We start from the raw sequence: 20,179 nt of genomic DNA, 5'->3' as shown, positions 1-20,179 counted from the left end.
ATCTTAAATCAACCACTGCAGAGTAATCAAAAATGTGGTACATGCTATGTATATATATATATATTTCATTTCTGCATATACACATCCAAATATTTTTTCCATTCACTCATTTATGTGTCTCTAGTCTTAAATGACTGGGAATGTGCTTGTATAACAAAATAATTCCAGCTAGGTTGGGATGCTTGTTTTTTTATTGAACTCTTTTCCAAATAACTATCCTAAACCATCAAGATTCGGTTATGCACATAAACCAGAATCGTCTCATTAGTTTGGCTTTGATTTGGTCTTTCCCCCCTGCTTTCTCTTGCAGTGGCCCATGTCTTCAGGTAGCAGCTCTGGACAGCAGTATTTGGCTGTGTTTTTGCATTTGCATAGCTTCTTTTTTCCTGTCAACACCTGCAATGAGGCAAATGAGAGATTAGGATCTAAAAGCAGAAATTCCCACTGTTTTCACTGGGGATACCATGACAATGACGTTTAAAAAGCAATAATAAAATGCTGCTCTAAACCTAATAATCTGAAATGTGTAAAAATTGGAGGACTTGCTGTTTTGCTTTGAATCAAGGTGTGCGGTTTTACATTTCCCTCATGTTAGACCTAGTGCTGTGTGTCAGTGTCTTTTACTGCTGAAGCTTCAAGCCATTTAAGCTCTACTCCATGGCAAGGTGGGGCGTTCAATGGGCAGCATTTGTTGCATTGCATTTTTTGTTGGGTTTTCAACAGGTAAACTGATTTTTACATCCACCAGCCACAGTGACTAGCCTAATAGATTACATGCAGGTGCCAATCTCACTATTTCACACATTCAACTGACTTTAAGAACAGAAAATAAACTCAAAATAATAATTAATTACCAGCCACCAATTTGGCTGGTAGAGTAGACAAGTTTAGCAGCCACAGTCAAAATTTTCATTGATAAAGTCGGTATGATTGCTAGCCTTGTTGTCTTTTGAGCAATTCTTCATTTTTTGCAATTGGTATTCAGAAGTAACAGCTAAGTATGCAGGAAGAGACGTTCCAAACATACTGAAAAGCAAACAAGATACTAATGACTTGTTTGGTTTTGACTATAGTCACTTGTCTCTTTTTACTAGTAACATTACTTTAATTAATTTCCATTAATACTAGTACTTATCTTATTTCATTTTGTCACTTTTATGTTCTTAAACAAAAAAATAAGCAGTTTTTCATTTGAATCCTATGGGGCTACAGATTTTAGATATCAGCTTTTCAATACTTACTAGTCTCTAATCCACTTCTACTAGCCTAGTTAGTTACTAGTAACTATTTATTAATCACTAGTTCCTAATTTCATTTTTTCTTGTCACTTTTCCACTGTCACTGTAGCTACTAAATAGTTTGTTAACTTCTATTTTTTTTTCCGAATGAAGATATCAACATTTTTGTTAATACTAGACATATTTTTAAATACTTGACATATGATAATGACTTCTCAAAACTAGATGTTGATCATACTGCATGTGTTAGTAGTCAAACTGAAAACAAAAAATACAAAAAATTGTAGTATCAAATGGAATAAAAACTAATCATTATTGAAAAACCACTCGTCCCTAGTCAGTAGCGACCGTAACAATACAACATTCACTAGTGAAGAGTGGAATACCAACTAGTCTTTAATAAATAGTTACTAGTAATGAATGAATAATAACTAGTAGAACTGGATTAGAGTACTAGGCCTAATTTCTAGTGACTCATGCCTTTTAATGGGCAGGATAGTGAATAGTGACTAAAAATAAATACTAGTACCTCATTTTTAGTGACTAGTGCCTTTTAGGAAATGGTAAAAATGACTACTTTCATTTTCTAACCTATTTATTTTACATTAGAAGTGGTATATTACATCACCCTGACTCATTCAGTATTTTAGAACAAATCAAATTTGCAGAAGCTTTGAACTTTATACAGTAAAAATTAAGGAACATACTGTTCACAAATCTACACATATAAATGAACAAGGAACACGTATAAGGAAGGAAACACAGAGCTCTTTTAATAGCCACTTGTGGTGCACAGAGCCAAACCACCAAACTACACAGAAACACCAACACACTCATACAAAAATAAGAGGGACTGGAAGCACGCTGTATATCAAAGTCTGTCTATACTGTAAACTGAGCTGGACTCCGTTGTTTGCAATTCAAATTAAGTTTCCTTATTACATGAAGTTATAAATATGTTAATGTTAGATGGGCTATTAGATGAGTTACAGTATGGTCATGAGTTCACAACTGTTGTAGGAACAATTGTTTTCTTATTTAGTGCTGTTATTTGAAAAGAAAGTTTTCCTTTGGCCTTCCTTTCACATTTGGCAACATATCTGTATTGATATTGGCTTCACTTTTTGAGCTGATAAGTTAAAATAAATAAATAACTAAATAAATAAATAGATACATGAATAAATAGATCGTTTTGAGTGAAGTACTTAAATAAAGGTGTGCTGTGCTGATTTTACATTCCAACATGAAACTCTTAAAGTGAGAATATGGTGAGTACTGTGGCATCACTGGGCCATCAGCCTATGTTTGCCCCAGAGGGAAACAGCCACAGAAGAGACATCTGAGCTGTTTGAAAGGGTGAAACAGATAGTGAAGACAGCAGAGGGACAGTATGAAAGGATATTGGTAGAGATGCAAGTATAAAAGGGAGAGCAGGAGGAGATAAGTGGTGGGTTTAAATAATTTCAGTGGGTTACATTTTTCCAGGGAGACCACTGGCTCCAGGCTGAGCGCACCAGCGAGTCTCTGGTGCGAACCCTCAGCTTGCTGATCCTCTTCGGGATCACAGGAGCGGGTGAGCTCTCAGTCTGAAGCCAAAGGGATTGGACAGTACCAAAAAATGCAGTGGAGAGAGAGAGAGAGAGATCGTTAGACTTTGTTTTATTTCAGGAGTCACTGCCTGCTTGTGTGTGTGTCTGAGTGTCTTTTCAGTACCTTGCCATTGTCTTTATATACATATTCTATCTCGTGCTCCAGACTGAAGAAGCTGTGAGGAGTGGACCAGCTGGATGGTGGATCTATGGTGACGTTCAGCTCCTCACCGACCTCCTGACACCGAACTATCTCGGGACTGTCTGGCTGGACTGCAGAGTTTAAAGAAACAACACAGGTTAAAGTGTCAGTAAAGAATCATCTAAAAAAACACTACATAACTATATAACTCTATAACTCTATATGCACTAGAATTTTGGCTGAAATTAATTATTCATTATTTCAATAGTATATATAAAGTATATAATTATATGAAAAGTCAAAGACATATTCTACACACTTCTATAAATTGGCATAAAGCACTGATGATGGCATGAATCGCACTTTTTATTTTCTTTATTTGCCCCTTTGTTTTGGCACTTGCATCTTAAAGTTTGTCACTTTGTTTTTTTGGGATTATACTGTTTTCTAGCTAAGTTTTAGAAGTGTGTGGAATATGCCTTGGGTTTTTTACTCCATCTGAAAGTTTCATCCACATGTAGGCTACTAACGCTGAATCATCAGAGTTAAAGAGTATTCCACTATATTAAAATGTGTAATTTCATCCCTCCCTGAGAAAATATCTTAAACTTTCTAATACTTGAAAGATAACGCAATATTCTTTTTTCTATTATGTGAGCAATGATTTTGTAAGAGGTGTTGTTTTGTTTTTTGTTTTTTTCAAATCCTGTAAATGACTTTTTGGAAGAAGACTCTGCCTTTATCTAACTAGTTTTGCTCAACTCACTGATGTCTCTGAGATAAAATCTCTTGGTCATCTTGAGGAAGTCCTGGTCGTTGATGGCCTCAGCAGTGACTTCAAACATGGTGCTTTCCTCAGCGTAGGGTGAGAGGGTGTGGGACAGCTCAAACTGGAATCCCCCATCACTGCTGCTGACCCAGTCGCAAGACTTGTTACCTTCAATGCTGCAGAGGCGGGTGGTAAAACGGACACTGAGTGAGATATTATGCAGCTGAGAATTGCTTCTGTCTTTTTTCTTGTCTGTCACAAATAGCAAGCGTTGTGTCTCTCCCAATGATTGCTGGCTGCTTTGGGTTAATCTGTCTGTGTTCTCTTTTTGTCTTACCAGTCCTGGCCCAGTCCAAGGCGCACTGCTGTGTATTTACCGAGGGTCCAGCTACAGTTGAAGTTACAGTTATAAGACCGAGCCCAGCATCTGATGGCTGAATCTGAATCTATAAAGACACACAGTGGAAGTGATTAAAAGTTTCATGTAAAATGTTTGGCTTTTGTGACCGTTTAGGCTCTAGGCTTCAAGGGGAAAATACTACTGAATTTCAGTCATTTATGTTACATACAAACTGAACTATTCTGTGTTACAGTTCAGTTTGTATGTGAACTTTCAATGTTGGCCTACACAGCCAGAAATGAGAAAGTTTGTTTGACTGTGACAATACTCAAGATAGTTTTATGCAGATATGAGTGTATTTTGTGATCTGATTCAGAACTGAAAGCACTACCACAAAATAAAGCCAATTTTGGTGTCAAAGATAAGAGAAATATTCCATTCTCGATGGCATCACAGAGTCAAGACGTCGCTTTGTCACCCCTAGCTTCGTTCATGTTCACAAGTATGTATCCCACTTTCATAGACTGTACCTTCACCCTATATGAGTTCTTATATTTCAGTGGCTCCCTTCTTTATTGCTCTGCAAGTACGCAAAAGAGAAAAATGTGGAAAAAACAAACAAACAAGAAAGTCTCACCTGCATCTTCCACCTCTTCCTCAGGAACCCGCAGCAGAAGATAGGTTGATGAAAACTTTTTTCCTCCACTCCAGCAGCTGTATTCTCCTACCATCGGTTCGTCCACCTCGCTCACATTCAGATTTGCACCGACCTGCTGGGCACTGTCCCAATCCATCTTCTCCATTTCCCCCCCATTAGAGGTAAACTTCCACTCAACGGGCACGCCAGACTCCACATCACAGGTCAGTGTGACTGGATTGGGATCATCCTTCATAGCCGCTACCACTTCAGACACATAGATACAGGTAAACACACATCACACACACACACACACACACACACACACACACACACACACACACACACAAACAGATGTCATTTATATCAAAGAAGAAACAGATATAGAACACGTTGACAAGTGAGGATATGTTACAAGATGTGGCAAAATGAATAAAAAAAAACACCCAAAACTTACCATTTTTAGGGAAGGAAGTGAGTCCATATGCTGCTGGCAGGCTGATGAACAGAATCCCAAATATCCACAGTGACAAAGTCCCCTGAGAGTGTGACAGAGAGAAAGGGAAAGAGGAAGAGAGGGATATTGAAAATGATAAATGATTACTAAATTCTGAATAATAACCCATTGGTATGCTACCTTTATACCTGGTGATAATTATTTATTTTATCTGCAACTGAGAAAGAATGAGATATCTCTCTGCCTATGAGCACTTTACATTTCACTGGGCTGATATTTATATTCAGAAAAGCACAATGTTTTTAATTGCGTGACAATTAAAAAAAAAATTGTCACACAACTTTTTTGAAAAATTGAATTTAACTTACGGCCCAAAATAGCAAAGTTGATCAAATTAATGTCTCATTCTTATCATTTACCACATACAATCAGACTAGAGCATATACCATAGTGTATGACCAGATGATAAATGTAATTTTAAAAAAGCCGTTCACTATAGCCTGTCTTAAGCATCTTGTCATTTAGTGAAGATTTTTCTCCTCGTAGCTTTTTCTTACCATTTGGATGAAGTAACACTGTCTAGTGTTTGATGACCCTTCAGAAAATCTTGAGCAGAAGTTCAGGCTTAGTAATCCTGATGATGATATGCTCACACTGCTTGGCGGGGCTCATTTTATATCATTGGCATAAGTGTCAGAGAGACTGTAAACACACCAACACATCAGCATGCATCATCATGGCACATTGGTGACGTGAGTCAGAAACAGTACAGATACAGTTATTAGATAAGATACTATACAGAGCCTCAAGGGGATGGGAATGCATTTCCTCAAAACTATTTTGCATGTCAAATTTCAGCAATATAATACGTATGTGTGTTTCTAATAAATGACTGCAAGATGGCGAGAGATATGCTGTGTGTACTGTAGGTTTCGGGGGTTGTCCCGTGCCTTAGCTGAAATACTGCAACATAATACATGTCAGCCACTGACAAGATATTTCAGATAAACAGACTTGGTATTACGCAAACATATTTGCTCTCATGCACACACACACACTCTCACACACACAAATGATAGGAGTTACCTTGTCAGTCTTTTTAACAGGACTTTCCCACTGACCATTACTCACCAGTTCAGGGGGCAACCCACCCACCACCAAATATCACTTCCTACTCACTCAGGAAAAACACATTTTGCTCTCATTCCTATCCCAACACGTTAATGTGTGTTATGTGTTGATTCTGTGTCAAGTGACTGGCATTTCTCTTTCACTTCATATACGAATACGAATATGAAAACTTTTCTAGAAATGTGTCTTTCGCTTTACCACGAGTAACAGGACAGACAAGACAATCAGTACAAACCTGGTAAACAACATGGACAATAAAAACAGTAAAAAAAACAGTTACAGAATATTGTTCAGGTGTGGCCTTGGCGATCCCACCTCAGCAAAATTGCAAGGACATTTTAGTAAATCCCACGTCCCTGGACCTTGACACTAAATTTCTTGTTTAATGATACAAATTGGGAAGGGAGGGGGCATATTGTTTTTAGTTTATAATCTTTACTCCACTAGGGACAAGTGACCTTTTAAAATCATCTTTACTGGGTTTTGGCACTCTAAAACAGTGGTTCTCAACGTGGGGTCCGGGGACCACCAGGGGTCCTTGAGGGGGTTCCAGGGGGTCCCCAGCAAACTGATGAATTGTTAAACTTCAGCATTATTTCATTTACAAGAAGTTAACACAATTAGAGAATGTAGAAAAATGACTGTTTTGATCATAGTTTCACTGTTATCTCTCTACCTACATTATAGATAGTCATGGAATTCTGGACAAAATCATATCTAACAATAAAAATATTCTCAGATTTGGGTCTGAGAGACAAAATCTCATCAAATGGGGGTCCACGGCCCTAATGTGGACTAAAGTAGAGGTCCTTGATATGAAAAAGGTTGAGAATCACTGCTCTAAAACACCTCCCAGAAGGTTAGAATTGGAATTCATCATGTAATGAGTGAGTATTCACTATACATCTGCATGATTATTTTGCGTGGACATTTTTCTTTGTCTTATTACAAGTTGAGCTGAACTTTGGAGCTAAATATATATTTCACACATATAACATATGACCATGAACTATTGTGACACATGCAAATTGTAATCATGTTAATGATTTCTCATTCTGTGACACGTATTGGGTCATTTGAGCATAAAATAGTCTTTCTAAGAACTTGGTTGCAGGTTTCACTTCCTTAAAATCCTAAATAGTTGTTCATTAATCACCGTTCTTTGAAACACTCTCTGGGAAAGAGACTGATGAATTGCTGCTGCAGTGTCTGAGCAGCTGGGGACTTCCCTTTATTTTTACTATGAGATGAGAGAGACGCATGAGAGGGTGCTGCAGCTCTACCACACAGGAGGATCTGTAATGCAGCAATTCACAAATGAAATCACAAATTTAAACCAGGAGTTTCAAGGCCTTTGGTGGTCCAGGACCCCACTGTGCCCAGTTAGTAGTCTACTTGTCTTCAATAGTGTAGTCTTTGTTGGCTTTTCCTATTGATGCCAAGTGTATTTTCAGTATGTCAGCTTGTCATCAACTATAGCCCCAAGATATTTTTAAGGATATGGATCATTTCAGTTGGTTCCCTGTGGATGGCTCTCCGAGTGACAAGTGAGTCTTCATTTAAAATCCACAATGAATTCTGTCTTTTGAAATGTTCAAGTCCAGGAACTAATTATCATACAAACTCATCTAGAGCAGGTAAATGTCCCGGTTGATGCGCTGATGGGTGAGGACAGCAGAAATGTGTCACCCAGAAATTACGTGGGAATTACATTATTAGTGTTGGTAGACTGGCAGAATATGTTAAATATATTAGGCTACCATTTCATTTTTTATATCAGTTCTTCAGTAGCAGTATTGTTAAAGTTTTGGATTTTTAATTAGTTGTTTTTAATATATCATTTTCATTTTTTATTTCAATTTGGTTTAGCTCAGTTTTGTGTGTTTGGTAGTTCCAGTTTTTTTTTAATGTTTAGTTTAGCTTTCAGTGTAATTTCTAGTGTTTGTATTTTTGGTAGCTTTATTAAAAAATGTTTTATTAAACATAATAAAAGTTAAATTGAAGGTCCCTTCGCTCCAGATACCTGAGCGCCACCTTGTGCTCAATTTGGTAACTTACAACTCTTCAAGACTGATGTCCCAATAATTGTTCTTCAATGAAAACACAAAAAAAGCAACAAAATTCAATATTTTCTCTTGGAAATTTATATCGGTACTAAGTGCCACTGGATTACCCAATCACTTGTGAAAAATGAACACCAAGAAATGGATATCATGAGTTTCATTCATTAAAATTTTGTCTTTTCCTTATGTCTAACAAAAACTTGGTGAAACATGCACAAAAAATTAACAAATTGAGAAATTTAAATGTAATCTTTATTACATGATTGATTCCACCGATACATTTTTGATGTGTTGGCATCACAACACAGGAGAGGCAGCGTGAGAAAGAGAAAGGTATACACATTTCATTGAATTAATTCATTTCACTGGGACAGCAGAACAAGGCAAATCAGACAAAAGTGTAGGTAAGGGTTGTCATAAAAAGTCTCATTTACTTATCCCAGCCCAATGGTCACGGTTACAATTAAGATAAGAGCAACTTGTATTTGTAGCCACAGAGCAAAGAGGGAGACGAACAGTTATAAAATAAAAGCTGTTGTGTCAAAGTATGGCATGTCGAGAAGAGCCTTGAAATGTTGCTGGTGTTTGTTAGTTTGCCTCGTTCTTTGAAGCCTCGTCAAAGTTCTCAACAAGATCTAAAAAAAAAAAAAAACAAGACAGAGGGGTAAAGGCAAGGTTGGAAGACATAAAAGGTAACAGACAAGGAAGAGGGGAGAGAACTTAGATTTAGTAAAACAAAAAAATACCTCTATTCCAAATCAGATAAAGATTTAGGCTAGTGTCTACAAATAAACCATAATTGCTGAACATGAATATGGCCGAAATGGCGATCAAATCCTACTGAAGTTACATTGAAAATATTTTCTCATTTTTCTCTTAATACTTTCTCATGTTTGACTTGTGCCTGAATATTAAAACCTGACCATAAAATCTAGCTTAAGCCTTAAATTCAGCTACTAACAGGACTTTTCTGAAACCAACCCAATCCCAAGTGGGCAAGTTGGGGATTCCCCATGACCGAACACACTGAGATTATTTAGGTCCCATGGGATTAGCCATAAATAACTAACTCTAGACTAGCCTGCTTTTGCATGTTAGAATAATTCAATGATTCTATTGTTACCTTACAAAATGAATGCAAATTTTAGTTTTTAAAAGGGGAAAAGGGTTTTGCTTACCTGGAACCTCATCATCCTCCTCTTCAGCAGCAATCATGGGGGCTTTGTTCTCTCCAGCTATGAGGGAGGGAAAAAAAGAGATCCAGTGCATTGTTCGGCAACAGCACACACAAACAACTGCATCTAAATTCAACCGATCAAAACAAGATCAATAAAGAATGTTATGTTTCTACCTGGCTTAGGCAGGGTCTCTGCTAATCTCCTTAGGCTGGTGAGACTGTCGGCTCCCAGCTGGTTTAGGATTCCTGGGAGCATCTCTGTGAGCTGCTTGTTCTCAGCGTGGCCTGTGATGGTGAAGGTGTTGGCAGCCAAGGAGGCCTGAACCTTTGGGTTGTTAAAGTGGATCACTGTCCCCTGGTTTGTGAACATGTTCACCTAAAGAAAGCAAAAGCAAAATGGCAGAAAAAGACACAGGAGTTCGATGTCAGAGTCAAAGAAGACAATGCAATACTTGGCATTCACAAGACTCCCTCTACCACATGGTCTGCATTAAGTATGGTCAGTGAGTGCAGACACCAAACACAAATTCTTTATATGGAATTTCGGCTGATATTGATTTGATTCAAGGTCTATTGGTGCAACAGCATGTTGAGAAAAGAAAATGCTGAAGACCTCCATATTCTTTTTTCTTTGAAAATAACATTTTGGTAGTCGTAACGTTGTTGTAAGCTGCCAGAAAAAACAGGCTACTTCGGATTGTTATTTAAATGAACAAGCCAATGCACTGAAATATCAATGAATGTGACATTTGCTTCTAGAAGATGAAATGCAACACAAAAAATGGCATCAAAAGCTGATGAAAAGGGCACACATTTCTGGTTTACCAGGTTTTCCAATTTTGTGAATCAGCCTTTTCATGTGAATCAGACTTTTCATGTCATTAAAGAGCTAAATCTTAATTTTTATTGCCATCCTATCAACTGAAGAATCCCTAGCAGAGACCACTGACATCATGGAAAAAGAAAACACTTCAGTACAACGGTTGTGTGCCCTTCATCACAGTATATGACAGATAGATGCTGCTGTACCTCCTCAATGCCAGAGATGTTGTTGACTCCCAGTTTCTTGAGGGAGAACTGCAGTTTCTTGTCATCTGCTGTAGCTGTTCTGTGCACCACCTTCTTCTTTCTGCGGGCTGACCCCTAAGAAACAACAATGCACTGAAATATGCAAACCTGTAAAATGCAATGACAAACTCACATTGAGGCCCATTTCCTCCATTCATTTGCCAGCATGCATCCCAACTTACTTTGCCGCCTATGCGAACCTGCGCCTGCAGTTTGGCGAGCTTCTCCTGGTTCATTATCGACTCCTTCATCTGACACACAAACAAAACACACAGCAGATGCACACAAATCTGCAATTATAACGCTTGTCACAAGACCAACTTTAGTTACAAGAAGCAGTAGGCTGACATTTGTAGCATGACATTCGGGCAATCAATTACTGGAAGAATCCTCACTAGATGCAAACCCCAAAGTTTCCCCTAGCCACGGTCAACACAGTTGCCATCTAGTCAGTGGCTGCATCTACATAGACACCAATTGAGATTATGATTATCGCCAAGACAAAAATTGCACCAAAGGCTATCTGGGCTGTTCTATCGCATTTGCAACTGTAATGATCCGCGAGACATGAATCTCTCAAAAATCTTTCCACTTCTTTTGGCACAGCGGACGCCCTGAATTTGCAGCTGCCACACGCCTTAAAATAGCTGCACACTCGTTGTTCGTCAATTGAGTCTCAACTGAAGTTGTGCAGGAACCAGGCAGAGGTGGACAGCTAAAGTTAGTAGCTACCTCGCCCCGTTTCACCCAGTTCTCTCCAAAGAAATTTCGGCACGGATCGGGGAAGGTGGCTACTATCAATACCCTGCCTTTCCTGGTATGCCATAACGAATAGATGTGTTGGGGGAATAAGAAAGGGTATGCTGTTACAAATTAGGACCATTGATCATCTTTCAGCGGGTAGGAAGCTATGAAACGTGGGTGTTAACTTACAAATCTGACAACTGCCAGTTAGCAAGCAAGCAAGCTAAACAGCTAACCGTTAGGCCTCTACAATTTGGGGCTAGCATAGACGCATGCTCCACAGTTTCCTTGTGCTTTGGGCGCATACAGGGCAATAATAAGCAGCTCTTTCTTTACAAAACGTTAATAAGCCAGATAAAGCTTATAAAGTGCGCAGAGCTCAGAACTGACCTGGGAGTGTGTAAACACGCGGGTCACACAGTCGATGGAAGCTCGGAGAAAGGAGGGAAGAGAGGAAGTGACGCACTGAGGTCGCTAACGGGCCGGGCTGGTTGAGTCCACCACTCACTAGGTGCATTTGGTTTTGGTCACATGGATGGACGACAGGCGGTTTTAATACTGACCGGCCGCAAAAACTCCTTTGAACGAGACTACCCTGTAGTACAAATTGGGCGCATATTCTAATAAATACGAGCAAGTTGTTATCAGATCATATTTTGGAAACCTTGTCAAAAGAGGCTGAAGTGATTTGAAACAGCTCTCATTTCGTATGAGTGATATTCAGCAACTTATTACACCTCCACACCATAGACCGTACCAATTCATAATTCATCTCCAACATCTAATGATACTGTGAACTATATTTTAATTTCTAGTTAACTGAAAATGAATTGAAGATAGTTGTGTTATTTTTATTACAGAGAGCAAAAAAAGCAAATACATCGGTATGTTCATTGCTATTAGCTGTTAGTTACAGTTGTCACTACATGTGCAAATTGTACCGTTTCAATGAACAATAAAGTTGTACATTTCATAACGGAAGTAGTTACGTTACAATATGGCGGCCTCCTGTGCACATAGGGGCAACGTGATAGCTCATTAAAATGAGCAACTTTTGGTTTACTTTAGCAACGAACATCAATCTTATCTAATTTCATCACGCGACACTGTAACTAAATCCGTATTCCAGGAATTTCTGATTCAAAGGTGAGAATCATCAGACGACAGTTTGTAGCTAAGGTTATAAGCTAACCTGCGTCGTCAAGCTAACATGTTGGCTAGCTTCTGCTGCAGTGAACACGTTGGCTGATGTCTGGTGATCTGCTGTTGCTTTCTGATAAGCACCTTTTGTAATTCAACGTTTTATAAGAGAATGATTGACTGTAGACGTTTTCCACGTTATTAAACTCTATATGTGTAGTCAAAGTGAAGAATACGCACCGTTTCGAAGGAACTAGTTAGCTAGCTAATGTGCTAAGTACCATAACGGATTGCAAACTTGTACTGGGAGTTTGATGAGGTGCTATTATTGTGCTAATAGTGCTAATATTAACATGAAATGCGTTATGGATATAAAATGGATATGTTTTCTCTCTTTAGACTGTTCTTGTGGATCAATATTTGCTAACCAATCAGCCTTAATGTCATCTTTAAATATTTTTTTATTGCTAATGTTTTCCCTTTATGCGACCTAACTAGACACAAAACATATCTTGACAGGGAGGAAACATCAATGCAAAGAAATGGCCTCATTCAAACCTACGAAAATCCAAGTCTATCCTAAACTGGGAGAGAAAGTCACACAGGACACATTGTACTGGAAAAACTACAAGGTGAGCTTGCTGTACGTTGTTTAGAGGTAACAGTTGCCAAGAAATGTTACATACTAAGTTTGATGTTTGGAGTTGCCAGTAATTCCTCTTTTAATTCTCATTGATTGTAATTTACTGTGTCCTTGTTGCTCGTTTCACAGGCTCCAGTCCAGATTAAAGAATTTGGAGCGGTCACAAACATAGACTTCTCCCCTGTGGCTCCACATAACTACGCTGTGACAGCATTCACAAGAGTATGTTGGCTTCTTTTTGTATGAATTTAGTTCAGTTATGTTCACTTAATTCAATAAGGATTCACCCAGTACAAAATACTGGTTTCCAGTGAGTCGTGGAATATACAAGATTTGGTAGAGTGCATTTTCTTTAAAGGAATACATTGTTAATCATATCTTGTGCAAGCTGTTGCTGTATTGTAGAAAGCAGACCCTCCTTTCAAGGTAGAATAGGCGGTGCTCTCCATAAAACACATTCAAAACAATGCAAAGCAATCTGCTGAACAGAAAAGTATTGCACTAGTTTGGTTTGTTTCCCAAGATTTACCTCAACTGGAGTTAAGATATGTACAGTAAACCTATGTACAGTACAGTCATTTAGAAAAGCATTTTATCTTTCCGATTGGGTTACCCATGTTCAAATGTGTGGCAGGAATATCCTACCTGATATAAGTCATATGTTATGTTTTTGTTCAGGTTGGTAGGGCTGGATGAAAATGTACAAGGTGTCTTCAAGACTTCAATAGACTCCCAATTAACCAATCTACCAAGCCAGTATATGATGAACATGGAAGCAATGGAATATCAGTTTGAGTTGGAGATTTCTTCTCATTCTAACACTGTCTTCTCTACAGATCCACATTTACGGGCCGTTCTCCCAGGAGCCGGTGAAGACATTTACACGTTTTAAGGACACTGCGTACTCTGGGAGGTTCCGCTCAGACGGCCAGCTGCTGGTGGCAGGATGCGAGGACTCTGTGGTGCGGCTGTTCGATGTCAGTGGCAAAGTGGCACTCAGGATGTTCAAAGGTCACACAAAGTAGGTGTCCTGGGCTACTGGCTGATGTTGTTTAGTAGTAGAGCTCACATGCCAAATGTAACAAACTGAATGAAGAGTCTTTTGGGAGTGCGGAAGGGTGTTCGCCAGTAAAGTTTAAGGGCCCAAAAGTGGCAGAGCAAACAAGAAGAAACAGGAGCAGGGCTTCCTTGCATACAAAAACATCACTTTAATTTTTTTACTTTTGTTTTTAAAAACATTTTGTTGGTGTTTTTACAGTAGTCAGTGCCCCCTGTCGGTGTCTCTATAACACCTTTTCCTCCTCTTCACTCACTTTTGACTGGCTGTGTGGGTCTTCTTGAGCTTCTTTTTTTTTTTTTGTATTGAAGGGAGTGTACAGCAGGTTGAGTGATGATTACTTGAGTGATCCATCGACTGAATATTATGATGATCTCAATAATTCTGACAACCTGTTCCTGCCAACTGTCAAACTGACTGACAAACGTGTGGTTATGAGACTGAACTGTCCTGAACTGTTTTGTCTGGTTCTTTCCCATCAGGGCCGTACATGTAACAGACTTCACCTCAGACCGTTACCAGATCCTCACAGGGTCAGACGACTACACCTGTCGACTTTGGGACATCCCCAACTCCACTGAGCTCACCTGCTACCAGGAGCACACCGATTACATCCGCTGTGGCACCACAAGCAAACTCAACAGAGATCTCTTCATTACCGGTGAGATAGAAGCTAAATAATTTGTATGGTGTCAATGCTAAATTAAGCTAGCTTTAGTTCACTAGATATCTGGTTGTGTTTCTTTGTTTGTAATAACTACAAAACCCTACTCTCTGTATTTGGTATATACATTAACTTAATAATTTATTTCCACACATCAGTCAGTGAGGCTCTAGCTGATGCTATTTTGTATAAACTGACTACATGGAATGATTGTTCTCTGGACATCACACTAATGACAAATTCAAACTTATTGAATCTTGGTAACTGTCAAACCAAGCAAATTTGTGCAATAATATTTGCATTTATGTCCATAATGAATCTGCATTGTATTTTAGTTGAAGTACTCATTTACTTTTAAAACTAATTAGGTACTTTACATTACAGTGTTACTTACTTACCATAAAAACAAACTAATTATGTGAGGAAGTTACTCTTTATTAAAAGTAACTTGTTGAGAGTACTTCTGCGTTACCCACTTCAGAAACATGCCGTAGCAAAATGGCTTGTGCTGTCAAGTGTGTTGTTGATACATTTTTTAAAATGCAGTGCAAGACTTTTGCTCTGTTTGCTCTGTACAATCTCATTTGTACTATCTAGCATACTTGGATTGTGTTTTTTTTTTTTTCAATTAGCAGCATGTTGTCTGCATGAGATGCCACAGGATTTACTTTTTCTATTTGTGCTAACGAAAATGAAACGATGTGAAAGAAAAATAAAAGTAACAACGTTCTAATATGAAAAAAGTAATGAATAACGGATTACAAGAATTGAAAAATTAACTCATTACTAGTAACAACAAAAAGTAATGTGAGTACTATAGTCCCCAACACTGCCTTTAAGTTGTTGGAGGCAGTGATAATGCAGATGAAGGAATGAGGACCAGAGTGAAGGAGTTTGGTCTGTTTGTGTGTGTCTAGGCTCGTATGACCACACACTGAAGCTGTTTGATGCCAGAGTGGATAAGAGTGTGATGAGCATGGACCACGGCCACCCAGTGGAGAGTCTGCTGCTGTATCCCTCAGAGGGACTCCTCGTCTCAGCAGGTAGGCGCCATTCAAACATATTATGTTCAGTCAGCGCACTTCACGTTAACAGCTGAGTGAGGATTCCTTCCTTCCCTCCTCAGTAAAACTGGTGCTAACCGATCGTCAGACCACACACACACACACAAATGAGATTAACTTTGAAAGTTGTGAAGTGGCAAGAATTATATGATGGGAAGGGTGGAGGGAGGATTGAATAGCCCGCAAAAAATCCGCCATTTTTTTAGGACGTAAAAGTAATGGGATTTTGATCTAAAAATACAAGAAGATAAAAAAAAATGTATACTTTTTTGGTATTTATTGTAAAATAGATGTATGCTGTGATATGGAAAACATTTTTGTTTCATTGTGACTTTAATCTGGGGAAAAAAGGTAAAATTGTTTTTCCTACACTATTGCCTCCCTGCAAATTAATGCAATCATGCACAAAGATCACTTTAGATTTTCCCCATATTTTTTTCCAAAAGATTACTCTATATAGAAACTCATTAAAAATATCCCAAATTCTCTTCGGCAACTGAGGACTTTAACAACAGCCCTCGTTATTTTATTTCTCTTCTCTTCTCTTTTCAGGGGGCCGCTATGTGAAAGTGTGGGATCTGCTGAAAGGAGGCCAGCCTCTGGTGTCGCTGAAGAACCATCACAAAACTGTCACCTGTTTGTGTCTCAGCAGCAACGGACAGAGACTGCTGTCAGCCTCTCTGGACAGGTTTGTGCTATATATATACTGTATATGTGTGTGTGACAGATGGCGGACAAAAGAGGAAAAACATAACAGAAACTGTAGTTATCTCCATTGTGACTGTTAAACACTGTATTTCATAAGAGCTTTAATAGTAGTCTGATCTAATATAGAGCTTCTGTTTGTCTTTGCAGGCATGTGAAGGTGTACAACACAACCAACTATAAAGTCGTCCACAACTTTGACTACGCTGCCTCCATCCTTAGTCTGGGTTTGGCTGTAAGAAATTAAATACTACCTGTCTTTGCATGAAATTATTATCTGTGAACAATAATGAATATTTGAAGACCTGGATGATATTTAAAATGTAAGAGGGAGTAGCGATTAGAGAAACCGTCCCTGTGACTGGAAAGGCAAAGATTCAATTTCTGCAGCAGCCAACAAAAATATCCAATATTTCCAGAGATTTCATGAAAAATAGATGAAACACTACACCCTTTCCTCTTGGTGTTGACATGAGACCCATCTTTTTTTTATAGCCGTCGGTACAAGAGTGTAGTGTTTCCAGAACACCATGTGCTGCTGCTGAATATCAGCTGACAAGAGGCATATTTTACTGTAGGCATTCAATACTCATAGTTTCACACATTTCTATCACCACCACAATCTATGCACAATCTTTTGTCCTGTCACACATTTGTTAGAATCATGCACTATCCTAACAGTAATAGCTATAACCCAGCTAAAACCATTCTGTATACTATGTGTGTGTGAAGAGAAAATGAACCCTAACTGCTGCATTCACACCATACAGAGGCCCAAATGGTGATGCATCGTCACATTTCCTGTGATTGGTTTATATTATCGGTCGTCTGTATAACATTCTGGCATTTTCAGTACATTGATATTGGATAAAAAATGTGTTTTTAATCCAGTGAATCAGGAGGTACAGTTTTCACTCATGCCACCTGCATCTAGATGTCATGTATTCATGTTTCTTGTCCTAGTTAAGACAAAATACCTTTTCAAAAGATCTGAGAAGAGGCCATTACTATAGTCTCATCTACCTGTAATAAAGATGTGCACAAGTTTTTAAGAGTCTGTAATAGAAAAAAAAACTGTGACTTCAGAAATGTTTGATGATTGAAAGCTTTTCCAGTGATGCTGCTGTTAATGTCACCTTGGAAGTTCAAATCGGCATCCGTAACCGCACCACGTTTTCGGACCTGCTCGCTGCACTTCAGGGAGATTCCTGATGAGACTGTAAAACTAACTTTGAGGTTGTCTGTCTTCTCAGCCGGATGATGAGTCCATAGTCGTTGGGATGACCAACGGTGTTTTGAGTGTCAAACACAGGAAAAGCCCCGAGGAGACGAAGGAAATCTCAGGCCAACAGAAGCGGCGACCGGCATATCGTGTTTTTGTGAAAGGGAAGAACTACGTCCCCAAACAGGCAAGGAACTAAGATTACATTCAGTGCCGTTGTGTAGCTGAGGTGAACGGTTTAAGGCTGTTGAGTGATTATTCCCTGAGTGATCCATCGACTGAATGCAACTAATGATGATCTCAAACTGTCTGACAACAGCCAATGCCTATATATTTGTTATGTTATGTTTGTTCATTTTTCGCTTCATTTTGAATTTATTGCTTGTTTCCCTCTTCCATTGTTGTGATATGCATCTTTTTCCAGGATGATTATCTGGTCAGTAAGCCAGTAAAACAGCATTTGGCCAAATATGACAAGCAGCTCAAGAAGTTCAATGTATCCAAGGCTTTGGATACAGCTCTGGAGGTATGTATTTCAAATATCATGTGACTTCTTTATTGCTGAATTTAACTAAGTGGAAGGGCTAGTGTTGGTTATGCTGAATGTTGGGAGCTGGAGGGCAACTCAAGTGATGATCCCTAGAGTGATTCTCTTGAGTGGTCCTCATCCATCAACTGATAAACAATTTGGATAGTTAGTAATATCATGCTTTTAGCAATGTTTTATATACCAATAGATATTTCTATTTTGTTTCTAGACGTGGACAAGATTTAGAAAGCCAGAGATCACAGTTGCTGTGATGAAGGAGCTGGATCGAAGAGGAACGTTGAAGAATGCTCTGGCAGGAAGAGATGAACAGACGCTCTCCCAGTTGCTCAACTTCCTCATAGGGTAAGACTCAGAAAACACCTTGTTACCCAGCATGCACACCTTTCCAAAAGGTGACATGATGTCTTATTGGATGTGTGTGTGGCCACATTTGTTCACATGCTGACTGAAACTATTTTTGTTTTTTCCCCTTTTCTTGTCCAGGAATTTGGTTGACCCCAGGTTTGCCCCTGTCCTGGTAACAGCGACTGAGTTGATCCTTGACATCTATCAGTCGGTAATCGGACAGTCACCAGTAGTGGACCGACAGCTGATGCGTCTGCAGGAGCTGCTGGAGAGAGAGATCGACTACCAGCAGGACCTGCTGGAGGTGCTGGGAATGCTGGACACGATGTTCACCTCCTCCCTCCCTAGGAAAGAGGTGCCATGCTCTGGCATCAGCAGACCCAATGGCCTGGCTCAGGGAGACACAAGTGCCCCGCTTCAGGCCACCTGAGGCCTCTAGGGGGGGGGGAACCTGCTTTATAGGGGATGAGAGTGCCTCTGAAACCTCTTATTAGAACATCAGCCCAGCAAAGAACAACTGACAACTGATAGAAACCTTCAAGACAGGAGGCTACAGCCATCATCTGGACTTCAACTCAAAGCAGAAACATTTTGGTACAGGTTTTAAGAGACAGGAAACAAACCTCTGGTACCTGGGGTGTTTTAATGACTCAAAACACATTGGGCAACAAAGAGGAATATGTTCTTAATGTATACATACATTTATGTATAAAGAATCTCTGGATATATGGATGTGAAGCGAGGCACTGTTTTTACTGGAAGTCTTGTAATTACACTTTCCACTGTAAATGTTGTGTGTGTCTGTGTGATATCCATCAGTCGATATCTACTTTGTATTTTGATATGATTTGCATTTTCCAACGTCTGTTTTGTAGACTAATAAATCTTTATAATATTGGAACTGGTGAATGATCATAAGTTTGAAAAATGAATGAAAAAACTGTCTGTAAATTTGCACTGATAATGCCATATAACAATAATAGCTTTAACGGCCTCGGATTGTTTACTTCAGGGATGAATTGTACTACATGTGGGTTGTAACCATAGGCCGTAAAGTAACGACTCACTGGGTTATCTGTTTCTACAGAAGAGGATTAAGGTCACGTGAAAAATCTGAGTTTCAAGTTAGAATTCTGACTTTTTTCTTCACGTGGCCCTAATCCTCTTCCGTATGTGTCCAACAGAGGTCGCTGTAACCTCAAACAAACAAATACTGGCCCTCCTGTAGGAAGAGCTTGAGGATTTGGTCAGACGCACCACCAGGAAAGACTGAAAGGATGCTCGGGCAGTGAAGTGTGCGGTGTTGCAGAAGCTCAGACTGTGGGAACACCGGTGGGACAGACCGAAGACTTGTTTCTCACCTTCGCTTTCACACCGCTTATGAATGAACGGAGAGTAAGTCCAAGTCAGCTGCTCGTTTTCCCAGGTTGAAGC

At 39.2% G+C, this 20,179-nt stretch overlaps 3 protein-coding genes across 4 annotated transcripts; 1 reads left to right on the top strand and 2 right to left on the bottom strand.

Annotated features, from left to right (window-relative positions):
• Positions 1-173: 173 nt before the first annotated feature.
• il12b2 (interleukin 12B 2) lies at positions 174-5,795 on the bottom strand. The gene is made up of 8 exons (XM_078285246.1): positions 5,730-5,795; positions 5,173-5,254; positions 4,716-4,982; positions 4,076-4,184; positions 3,736-3,914; positions 2,952-3,100; positions 2,714-2,824; positions 174-396 (listed from the first exon to the last, which is right to left on the bottom strand). The coding sequence occupies exons 1-8, from the start codon at positions 5,730-5,732 to the stop codon at positions 265-267; spliced, it is 1,032 nt and encodes a 343-aa protein (XP_078141372.1). The 5' UTR covers positions 5,733-5,795; the 3' UTR covers positions 174-264.
• A 2,805-nt stretch (positions 5,796-8,600) lies between these two features.
• LOC139926987 (transcription factor BTF3-like) lies at positions 8,601-11,807 on the bottom strand. Its single transcript, XM_071918939.1, has 6 exons — positions 11,746-11,807; positions 10,794-10,862; positions 10,573-10,686; positions 9,718-9,919; positions 9,545-9,601; positions 8,601-9,001 (listed from the first exon to the last, which is right to left on the bottom strand). The coding sequence occupies exons 2-6, from the start codon at positions 10,860-10,862 to the stop codon at positions 8,955-8,957; spliced, it is 489 nt and encodes a 162-aa protein (XP_071775040.1). The 5' UTR covers positions 11,746-11,807; the 3' UTR covers positions 8,601-8,954.
• Positions 11,808-12,354: 547 nt separating this feature from the next.
• On the top strand, positions 12,355-19,613 carry utp15 (UTP15 small subunit processome component). Of its 2 annotated transcripts, none has more exons than XM_078285190.1 (12): positions 12,355-12,501; positions 13,015-13,127; positions 13,268-13,360; positions 13,975-14,159; positions 14,678-14,856; positions 15,777-15,902; positions 16,476-16,611; positions 16,779-16,863; positions 17,882-18,037; positions 18,275-18,376; positions 18,609-18,742; positions 18,884-19,613. In XM_078285190.1, exons 2-12 carry the CDS (start codon positions 13,038-13,040, stop codon positions 19,173-19,175), a joined length of 1,578 nt encoding a protein of 525 aa, XP_078141316.1. In that variant the 5' UTR covers positions 12,355-12,501; positions 13,015-13,037; the 3' UTR covers positions 19,176-19,613. The 2 variants fall into 2 exon arrangements, with proteins under 2 accessions (XP_078141316.1, XP_071775430.1); XM_071919329.2 differs by having other exon boundaries at positions 12,994-13,127.
• The last annotated feature ends 566 nt before the right edge of the window (positions 19,614-20,179 follow it).

Source organism: Centroberyx gerrardi, chromosome 8, assembly GCF_048128805.1.
Source record: "Centroberyx gerrardi isolate f3 chromosome 8, fCenGer3.hap1.cur.20231027, whole genome shotgun sequence".
NCBI lineage: Eukaryota > Metazoa > Chordata > Actinopteri > Beryciformes > Berycidae > Centroberyx > Centroberyx gerrardi.
This window is presented reverse-complemented; position numbering and strand designations above follow the sequence as displayed.